At 36.1% G+C, this 11,530-nt stretch overlaps 1 protein-coding gene across 2 annotated transcripts; it reads right to left on the bottom strand.

The window, feature by feature from the left end:
• Positions 1-6,900: 6,900 nt before the first annotated feature.
• LOC126589917 (probable beta-1,3-galactosyltransferase 14) lies at positions 6,901-11,210 on the bottom strand. 2 transcript variants are annotated; one of them, XM_050255365.1, is made up of 7 exons: positions 10,564-11,205; positions 10,004-10,156; positions 9,829-9,911; positions 9,623-9,722; positions 9,251-9,364; positions 7,798-7,940; positions 6,901-7,296 (listed from the first exon to the last, which is right to left on the bottom strand). In XM_050255365.1, exons 1-7 carry the CDS (start codon positions 10,947-10,949, stop codon positions 7,211-7,213), a joined length of 1,065 nt encoding a protein of 354 aa, XP_050111322.1. In that variant the 5' UTR covers positions 10,950-11,205; the 3' UTR covers positions 6,901-7,210. The 2 variants fall into 2 exon arrangements, with proteins under 2 accessions (XP_050111322.1, XP_050111323.1); XM_050255366.1 differs by lacking the exon at positions 10,004-10,156 and having other exon boundaries at positions 10,564-11,210.
• Positions 11,211-11,530: the final 320 nt, after the last annotated feature.

The raw sequence follows: 11,530 nt of genomic DNA, 5'->3' as shown, positions 1-11,530 counted from the left end.
CATCCTCGTTTTCACCTTATGCATCCTTGTTTGAGAAGATTAGAATGGATAACTTTTCTTCTTCACCATAATCATTTCATCTTATGCACTCTTCGTTTTCACCTTATGCATCCTTGTTTGAGGGGATTAGAAAGGATTACTTTTCTTCTTCAATATCCTCGTTTGCACCTTATGCACTTCTCTATACCAAATGAGGCCTTAGGTTGAAATATTAGAATGGATAACTCATAATATTTTAGGTGTGGTGAAGTAAAAAATGAAGATACAATGAAATATTTTTATTTCGCAAGAATTTGAAGCGATAAGTTATAAGGATGGTATTATTTTTTGAATGAGAATGATAAGTTTCATATAAACTTGGACAAAATTTCATCGTTCAACATACTTTTAATATATTATGTTACGCAATACGATGATAGACACTAGACGAGCCTAAGTATCTAATAATTTGCAATCGATACACAAACTATTGCAGTATTTCCTTGAGCAATTAATCTCTGTAAAATTTGCAGCAGTAACAGATAGTATAGTACTCAATGCCAACTAGGTTTTGCCATTGATGAAGGGTGCAGGAAAAATTAGACTTATAAGCTTGCTTAGATCGTGTGATCCTCCTCAGATGTAAACAGTACAGATTCGATATGTTTTAACTACGGAAAATTGCAGACACAATAATCATTAGTGTCAGATATATTAGAGAGATTACTTTGTTTCACAAGGGTTGAAACATCTCTCTCTCTCTCTCTCTCTCTCTCTCTCTCTCTCTCTCTCTCTCTCTCTCTCTCTCTCTCTCTCTCTCTCTCTCTCTCTCGGCTTTTACGTCCCCGTATAATTTTCACTTCACCAGCAAGCTGCTTCAAACACTTTGGACCCACGTTTTGTTTTTTGTTCCAATTATTCGCCAACCATTCACCAATGTCATGTTTCAGGTTCCGCCAATCATAGCTTAAATTCCCCTTCTCTGTTGATTATAAAAACTATTGCGCTATGTTGATTGTTCTTTGGAGCTTGTATTCGTTTTCAACTTTGATCAGTTAATGTCATGTGTAACGTGATTAGTACTGAGGATGCTGTATATATACATTTCATATATAAAAAAGATATCAAATCCAACTTTCAATTACAAACACAAAAGAGTTTGTAACTATTTGTGTTCTAACTTCTTGGTAGATGCCATAACAGAGTTGCACTTTTCTAATCGTTCTCGAATTTGGGTTCGTTCGCTTTTTTGACGATTTATCTGTTCTAAACACTAATTAGAGAAAGTGACAATCATCAATAATTTGAACAAAAAATTTCATACAAAAAATAGAACAAGCTGGCACAAGATCATGATTGCTTTGATTGGATTAGACTGGATAGTGATGTGTTTGGAGGGTACATAAAAACTGCCTAAATAATTAGTAAAAGGATAAGTAAACCACATGCCTTAAAAATTTGTACATTGTTGGTCTCTCTCACCTTGGATTCCTTCTCCTTCCTATTCCTAATGTTCTGGGGAAAAGGGCTGATGGGTTTCCCTCATGGCTTAGTTGTTAATTTGTCCTCAACCTCATATTGTCCAGTCATTGTATTCATTCATCACAACAATATATATGTAGGATTTTGAGACGCACATTTTGCCACACGTTTCTGTGAGACACATTTCGTAATGTATTTTAATAATTCACTTGCTAATATTTTACGTCTTCCCTCAAATATCATGTCTACCAAAGGTCGTTTAAATCGGAAGCCATATGATTATTGAATTAAATTTAGTATTTCTTTGTAGAACAGTGTTCATCTATTTTCTTCAGTACAAATGGAGGTCTTAATAGTTTTAGATTTGTCGCCACTTAGTATTACGATTTAGTGTTATTCCTCTTTACTTGTAAGTAAGAGGTATTAGGTTTGATTCTCACCAAATGCCAGTTTGAACCACATTATTGCTAGCTCATTGTGAGACTCCCTCCCCCTTAATGTAGATAATAGCATTTGTTAAAAAAAAAAATATTTTAGATTTGTGTAATTTTTTGTAAAGATGATCTATCATTGATAAATTGAAATATTGATATAAACCATTCTGATAGTTGGAAAAATGTTAGAGTGAACCCTACAAAAATACATGATATTGTATACAATCGAAGAGACAACATACACAATATTGTTACAAGCACATGGTCGTAACTAGAGAGAAAAGAAGCATAATGTTTTAAAACCTGAGAGAACCCATACGATATTGTATACAATTGGAGACACCAAAGAATATATATCTCCATTAAAACAAGAAAAATATAATAATAATTATACAGCTTAGAGAGAGGAAATAGTGGGTAGAATAACGAGCAAAGCATGTCAGAAGAGAGCTACACATAGGAAGCTTAGATGCATTCATTATGAACGTGATGAGAACACAGACTCGAGTGGTCTGGTCACTGAGGGAAGTGAGGAGGATGAGGCAAGGCACGTGATGCCGATTTGATTTTATATATATGTATGTATATGTATGTATATGTACTTCCGATTTGATTATATATACATATATGTACTTGCCGATTTGATTATATATACATATATATATATGTATATGTATATGTATATGTATACATATGTGTATATATATATTACATATGATATGTTAATATGGGAGGACTGTGGAGTTTGGAGAAACAATAATACTGGTGACATTTTGTGTTCGGAATTCTAAGGAACACCGAACGTCTCTCTAATATATTATCGATAGTGTTATTCACACACTCATTTTTATTTTACACGAATCTTTGTTAATTCTTTAATATTGATCTTTTTCATACATATGATACAACAACCGAAATTGAAAAAGTGTATCAGAAGTAAAAATAAATATATAGACAACACTACCTTATATTACAAAAGCAGCTGACTAATTAAAGGTCAAATTGTAGCCTCTTTCTTTCTTTGTTTTCTTCCAGATGGAAATATATGAGCTTCTTCACACTCGACACACACATGATGCGTGGAAATATGGGTTGAGATTCGAGGACTTATGTTTTTGGCACATATTTTTTGTGGGAGACACTTCATAATGTATTTCAACGATTGAACTACCTATTTTTTATGTTTTGCCTAAAAAATCATGTCTATAAAAAATCACTCAAATATGAAACCATATGATCATTGAATTTAATGTTTCTTTGCAGAATTGTATTCGTTCATGTTTTTCACTACAAATGAATGTATTAATTGTTTTGAATTTGTCTAATTTTTGCAAGGATGACCTATGAATGATGTACTTAAATACAAATAATTTAGATTGTTAAAATATATTACGAAATGTGCCCTATAAAATAATTGTCAAAATATGTATAAAAACATGAGTCCTCAAATCCAACTATATATAAATGTTATTAATTACGTGAGCTGGAAGGGCTTATATCATAAACTCCTATAATAATCATTGGTTGTGGCCCCGGACATTTTCAGTTCCCAAATTCATTGGGTTGTATTTCTTGTAGCCCAACCCAAGTGCACACCCATGGCCCATATATTACTATAATAACCCAATCGACAACTAAAATTTGCTGAATAACATCATAACACAATCTCAATGGGGCCGATCATAATTAGTGTGCTCAAATCATGAGTCATTAGATTCTTGAGAAATGATTTTTGCACTTATTTTTTCATTATTGATTTTCCTTTTAGTTAGATTGAATAAATTAAAGGTATTTTAAAAAAAAAAACTAAAATGGTCCTTCAGATTGGCATAATTCCTCGTTTTGGACCCTGACAATGAAAATCGATAGAAGTAATTCCTGAGTTTGTCCACCGTGAATCATTTTAGTTTTTCTGTGAAAATTTGTCAAAATCCTCATTAAATTATCACATGAACAAGAATATTGATAGACCAACCTCTCCACTTATCGAGGATACTAACAGATTTTTCACTAAATGACCAAAATGATTCACGATGAATAAACTCAGATATCACTTCTAGCGATTTTCAATATCAAGAACCAAAATAAGGACTTATGTCAATCTCAAAAACTATTTTGTCCAAAAATCCTAAATCAAAAGAGAATTAAGGAGCAAAATAAAAGAAGTGCATAAAGTAAAGACTGCAGAAATCATTTCTAGATTCTTTACATAGGAACGGATCCCTTTCATCTGAGCCTAGTGATCACATAATTCGGGCCCTTAAAACTTGATCTAACGGCTAAAGTTATTATAACTTTTAATAGGGTCTAATCGTTGAATCAAATTTCAAGGGCTCGGATTATATGGTCAATAGGCTCAGATGGAAAGGGATCCGGCCCTTTACATATTGTAGACAATCATATGTTGTTGCCTCAATTGACTTACTAACCACTCAAAGCATCAATGATATGATTTAACAATCACCAGCAATGCCAATAACAACAATAATATCAAAAGCTGGTTGTTCAACTCCACTACTCAAGTTTTATATTCAATAATTCAACTTGGATTTCATGATCAATTATTTAGGGTTACAAATTATTGGTTTAATCATGAATTCCTCTAGCTTTTAACAACCCCTAATAATAAACTCATCAAATTTAATTTTTGGGTTTATGTATTGTAAGGAACAACCTTCGCCCATGAGCGGTAGGTCTCGGGTTCGAGACTTGGGAGCAGCCTCTCCATAAATGGGGGTAAGGCTAGCCGACATTCACCTCTTCCAGACCATGCGTAAAACGGGAACCTTGTGCACTGGGTACGACCTTTTATGTATTGTAAGGAACAAACAAACTGGACTATATCTAGTTTTAAAATGGTAAAACAAGTTAAACAAGTGGGATCATGTTTGGTGTGGGACCATGAGAGTGGAGACCAATACCAACACAACATATTTTTTTTTATATATATATATATATCAAATCATGCTGAAAATCCAATTGAAAACGAACATGTGTTTGAACAATTGAAATTGGAAACTAAGAGAAGAAACACCCCTAACCCAATGGACAAATCTAAGAACCAAAGCTCGATCTCTAAGGTTCTATCCGGATTCCGAAAGGTGTGTGGAGGTCGAAAAGGAGCGTTGATGTGAGGAAGTCGGAAAAGAAGGGTGGTTGTTTGGGAAGGATGGATCTGTGAAAGATTGTGTGTGGGGGGTTTTTTTGTGGGTTGTCGATTTTTTTTTCCAATCAGTTGGGGTGATGTTGGTTTACGTTTTCAACTCTTTAATTGTATGAGGTCATGTCTATTTATGATTGGACACTTGTTCATTTTAGCAAGACTTGCTGCCCTTATTTCAGCAGCCAAGTATTATCCTTTGACAAACACACAAACATATATATATATATGTGTGTGTGTGTGTATCATAATATGGTGCATAGTTGATGGGAAGCACTGATGATGAAGGGGCAGATCAATAGCAGAACATGGGCAGCCATACCATAAAAAATTGACACATTTGGGAGGGAGGGAGGGAAAGAGTAACAAATCAGATTCAGATGGAGTTCGAGGATAGGAAGAGAGGCCAAAACTGGTATGTTCATTTGGCCACCATGTATAATTCCAATTGTTGTCTTCAGTAAGCCAAGTGCCTTGTACTTGCAAAGACAACAATGCAAATTACATACCAGAAACCTTACTCAAAACAAAATCAATGACTTCAAACAAGTTTCCTCAAATTGAGAATTGATTTCGCTTTCAAGGCGCGCAGTTCAGATTGGTTTGGTTTAGAACTCGATACTAGTAACATAATCGAACGAAATCATCCATTGGGTGATCAGTTTGATTTGGTTCGGTTTGGTCTGGTCAGGTCATTTCCCTTCCTAAAAAATTCAAGCAAATATTACTCCTTGCATACACTAAAGGGAGATTCAAACCCTAAATTGAGCATAAGTTGAAAAAAAACATCTTTCTCAGGTTATAAGATTAACAAATCTTGGGAGATATGAAGTCAAATTTGAATAGTTGGATCCAAAAAAAGATACCAAACAGACTGTTGTAAAGAATATGAACATAGGTCAATATAAGGCCCAAAATATCCTCAAACTGTGGATCTTAGAAAGTGCTTCGTTACTCTATGATGTAAATAGAAAAAGATTCAGTTACTGGAGACAAACTGAGAACAGAACTTGGCAGAAAGGCTCAAGGTGGGAGCTAGAGAACCGTAAGTTTAGCAAATGAAGGCGTTTACATCGTCCTTGATGGTGAACAAGGCTTTAAAAGAGATCTTGATGGCAAATGAGTTTTGACTATGACCACGGAAGGGGGAGAGCTTGAGGTGTGTAGCTTACAAGTTACAAAACTTGAGTTTTATCCAAGTGAAAACTTGAGGGTATGACATGAGGTCTAATGCTTGAGGAAATGACATGATGATCTAAGATTTCAAATGGAGGGAAAGTGAAAACTTGGAAGAATCCTTGTATCTGGATGAAGGTTCCTATGAGGTCTCAAAGGGTAAGAGTGGAAAGATTGAATCTGATGTTGTGGCAGCAGCTGGAAAAAGAGTTTTCTTGGGAAAAAAATGGCAAACGTAGGTTATAGAAGGCGAAGAATTTCCCTTGTTCCCAGTGGATGAAAGCAAGCACCATAGACAATGCCTTAAAAGGACACAAAAGGTTTATTTCTTATACTATGTTTACGGAATGGAAAAATTCAGTCCAAGTTTCCAGCTTGTCATGTTTGGGTATATCGGAATCCACAGAGATGCCTTCAAAGGAAAGAAAAATGGGGCTGTTTTCGGATTTGAGGTAACCCTATGGACAGACATTGCAGAGAGCAGTAGGGAGGGAATGACATGCTGAAAAAGCACCCACTAAACACCCCAAGTTTTCAAGATATATCTCTGAAAGTGTACGTTGTTAAAACTAGTAAAGAAAGGATGAAGAAGAACAGTGTTTCTACTTCCAGTCACCTTCATTCTCGATCTAGGTTCCAAGTGCAATGCGAACTGATGTTTAAAAGATCTGAAGTCAAAATTCTAAAGAATGATATAAAATTAGAATGGTTGACAAATGATTACAACCCTGATAACTATGACCCCGTACGGGGTCATCCTAAATCCTGTAACTGTGACCCCATACGGGCCATGCCCTTTTACTACACCCTCTTCTCATCATATCCCTCTTTGGGACCCTTCAAAAAATGTGTATATTTCTGTGTTCTTACTACACATGGGAAAAAACAAAAGAATGATATCGTCAGGTAACAGAAGAATGCGCATACCCAAAATTAACTCCTCAGTTGATCCACTTCGTGAGAAAACGATGCAAGGCTGCTAATCATCAGATTCCACTGTCGGAGTTTTTGAGCAGCTGTCCTGCTGGTGGAGTTCTAGCAATTTGGTTTCTGGGTTGCACAGCCCTGCATTAACAGTGACACTATAAAACAATGTACACTTATGTGTATATAAATGTGAAATGTCCAATCCAATTATACCTTTTTCAAGTAATTGCTAAACACTGACTTTCAGTTTTCATTCTCTCATTGACGCTCCAATGAAGGGCAAAATGGTCAACTGGTTCATTAAAGCTTAATGCGACTCCAAACCATTTTGAATTGATATAACATTTGTGGTTTATTTAAAATAACTCCTAGATTTTTTAAAAAAAATTTCCCTTTCAAAACAGTATTATCATTTCCTATGGTTACTTACTATTTCATTTCATTCCCAAGTTAAATTATGTGGTTCTGAAGGCTGAGAAAAGATATGGGACAACGGGATATGAAAAACAACTCTCTGCATAAGATGAAATATTTTATGTCTGAACACCGATCTTGAATGCAATTTTAGCATATGGCATTTGATTACCAGAGATTACTAAGATAGTCTCTAAAATTTATAAACGGAGAAGAAACACCAACCAGAGCACTTTGGAATATCCCACACAGCGATAGATGATGATGTACAATGCTGTGAGCACAATGCTTTATTGTTCTCTTGGTTGACATTCATTGCAAGCATCCATGCACCAATCGTGACATCCTCATTGCTAAACATTCGAAAACTGTGATTACACAGAAGATGATACAAAATTAGCTTTGTTGCAGGGTAGGAAATTAACAGAGATGTAAAGATCTATTGACAATTGAATCATTTATTTTCTTGATATTTGAATTTAATGGGAAAACAACAAACCAAATAGCTTAAGATGAGTTAAGACAATCATGTATCTGGATATGATAATCAGAAGCCTATACAGCATGGATGCTTCATGCTAAATGATGCGAGAAATCCCAACTATAATACTTCAACTGTAGGGGCATTGGAGGTGGTATCACAAGCATAAAACCACCTGATATTCAAGCTGCCCTTATAAGTCTCTCTTTAGTGATAATTGGAGTTGGACTAGGTTTATTAACCCCTGGACACTGACCTAGAAATGCTTTCTGAAGAATGCTAACGATAAGAGTTACCATGATCATATAAACTTCACCCCGTCTTTATTTTAGTCAAACTAAGCATTCACTAAATACTTGTTACTTTTATGGCCAGAACTTTCTCCCAAAGGCACAAAAAGCCAATAAAACTCAACACTCGCCACTTTTTCACATACATACATCCTGACAAACAAATACAGCCAAGGTCCTACCGTCCTGCAAACCTATCAATCTCCTAGACAATTAAACAACTAATAATAGAAACTGAGATACGTTCAACCACCCAGGACTTTGCTCAAGTGATAATAGAGAGGTCAAATCTAAGAGGCACTCATTGTTCAGGAAAGTAAAAGAGCATGAAACAATGGCAAGTGTATAGACCTGTACCATATACTAGTGTCTCCTAAATATCGTAGAACAACTTAACTGGCCTCTCGATATGTGACCGAATAACATTACCAACACCCACCAATTGGATCAAAGAAGAATCATTCAACTCTTAAAGATAAAACAATAGAAGTAGAACTGAAAGCAGCCACCCCTTCACCCTCCCAGCACTATGTACATGGTTACAAGTTAAACTCCTTCCAATGGATAAACTTGGCAACTTAAACAACTTATGGGGAGTTGGCATTAAAGCCGGACATGTTCAGCCACCTTGGACTTGTCTCAAGGGATAATGGAGTGGTCATGCCCAGGGCTTAATTGTTCCCAAGGGTAAAAGAAGATTACTGACACCAACTAACTAGATCAAAGAGAAAAGTGAAGTTGAAACTTTTTCAATCATTCAAGATCTCTGATTAAGAACACGCCATCAGCTTCCCAACATATATACATGCTAAGAGAGACCGAAAATACAATATAACAAACAATAACTTTCCGGTGCATACTTCTAAGGGTACATATCAACTAAATTAGCAAAGTTTGGTTAACTTGCCTGTTGTTTCTAAGAGCAACCAAACTTGCAACAACATCAGCAGAAAGAGCATATATTGGACCATAGGCATGGAGAAAGTACTCGCTTCCAAGCAAATAGGAAAGTGGCTCATACCTGCAATAATTTCATCAATCAGATCATTTTACTGCAGCAAGAAAAGATAACGGAATAGTTCTGGTTATCGGTGAACCATTTAACTTGGATGCAGGATAACTGGACATGTTACTTTCAGTAATCACACCCACCAAATGATTCCAAAATAGTCTTAAATCAAGTAGTTGCACAGACTAATAAAGGCATAAAATATAAAAAGGAAGTTTAATGATATCACCAGAGAAAAGACAACCAAATCATGAAAGAAACAGCACTAACCACTTAAGATTCGAGTCAGTGAAGACTGGGCCCTTTTTCATGCACCCAAGGTAAGTCTGAGAGTGAGAACGCTCTTTTGCCAAAAGCAGTGAAAGGCGATCTGGTAATATCAATGCAAAGTGATCACATTACTCCAAAAAATCTCAGAATCAAATAACATATTACACACTAAATATGATATGGATATTCTGTACAAATCTACACACCTGGCCTTAAGTATATGTCGTCATCAGCTTTAACATAGAAGTCAGCATCATAAAGTGCATAGGCAGCTTTGAAGAAAGCCAACCTGCAATAGAAACAAACAACATTTTTATTTTCATAATGCTTCAGTAATAAACTAGAGGCATGAAAGACGACTATAATTATTCCCGAACTAACGTTTTGTAGGGGAGCTTGCTGTACTCCTCTTCGATATCCAATAGCACAAAATCATCATATTTGGCCACTTCTTTAGAGAGTTCTGCCATCTTTGCTTTTTCCTTGGTTTTACCAATCACAAACCTGAAAGCCAAACCAGTGGCTTCTTCCAAGCTGCAACCCCACTTTTCCAATCAATACCAAATAACACAATCACAATTACCAAGCTTTCGACTTTTTCAAGCCACTCTAGCATATAAAGTCGTCTAAATCAAAGTTCAAAAACAATAATCATTCTCCTAGGACCATAATTCGCAACAAACAATATATGCTATTAAAATCGGGAAATTGACCGAAATGATCGTGTTTTGCAAATCCCAATTATTGAACTATCAAGATCAAATCTTGTCCACATATATCGATCAAATATTAACGACACTATCGATTAGATACTGAAAAGTGATCATTTCAGCAATCGGGATTTGTAAACTGATCATTTCAGCCAATTTTCCACTAAAATCATGTGAATTATGAATCAAATTGTTGGTATGTATGAAAACAGATTTAAATAAAATCGATACCGTTGAAGGCCCTGTGTATCGGACGGCATCCAAGTCTTCCTCAAGGACTGTCTACGACCAGTGGATCGGAACCCGGTCTGTATCCCCACAAAGCCCATGACTTTATGCCTCTTATTCTCGTCATTTCCATCTCCAACCCCCGAAACGAGACCATTTTGAGTGCTGCTGCTGCCGCCGCCGCCGCCGCCTCCACTTTTCTCCCAAACCACCTTCACCGATCTGGCGTTGCCGGCCAGGCACTTGTACTGGCTCGGGTGGAGAATCGAGACGATTCCGAAGATGAACCCGGAGAGTCCGAAGACGAGGGAGAAGGCGACGATCAGGACTGTTGGTCTGAGAGTGGAGGGAGGTTGGCGCGCGTGGAAGAACTTGGGGGATGAAGGCATCGTTTTGCAGTTCAGGGAAGGAAAGGAGAAACCCTAGAAGAAAATCTAGGGTTCGTGGGAGTGATCTGTAAGAGAAGGAATCCGCAATCGGAGAGAGAGAGAGAGAGAGAGAGAGATGGTTTCCGTTATTGGTCGTTACCGAGATGGTTTCCGTTATTGGTCGTTACCGTTACTGGTCTGAAGTCCGGACACCGGAGCTTGGTGATTTCGGTTTATAAATCTTCTGATAGCTTGAAAAATTAATAAATACATTTCCGATTTGGTTAGTTACAAACGTTTTCTCATGGACTTTTTTTTTAGGAAACTAATGAAAAGGGTTTGATAACTTTGAGTTTTAATGATAAGGACAAAATAAAGGGTAAAGTGAATAGTATCAGGATTGACTTTTTAGTGTAAAAATGTGATTTTTCATTAAAGTGAACAGTATCATGTGCTTTTCGTTAAAACTCCCTGTTTTTTTTTGGTGAATTAGGTTTTTTATTTCAAAGGAGCCGTTTTGATATCATTTAGTTGTTAGTTTCAGTTTTAACTTTCTTTTTTTTTTAACTATTTCGTTGTTAGTTTCAAGCTTAAATTTTTTT

Source organism: Malus sylvestris, chromosome 11 (assembly GCF_916048215.2).
Source record: "Malus sylvestris chromosome 11, drMalSylv7.2, whole genome shotgun sequence".
In the NCBI taxonomy this organism is placed as follows: Eukaryota; Viridiplantae; Streptophyta; class Magnoliopsida; order Rosales; family Rosaceae; genus Malus; species Malus sylvestris.
The sequence above is the reverse complement of the archived record's forward strand: the minus strand, read 5'-3'. Positions and strand labels throughout refer to the sequence as shown.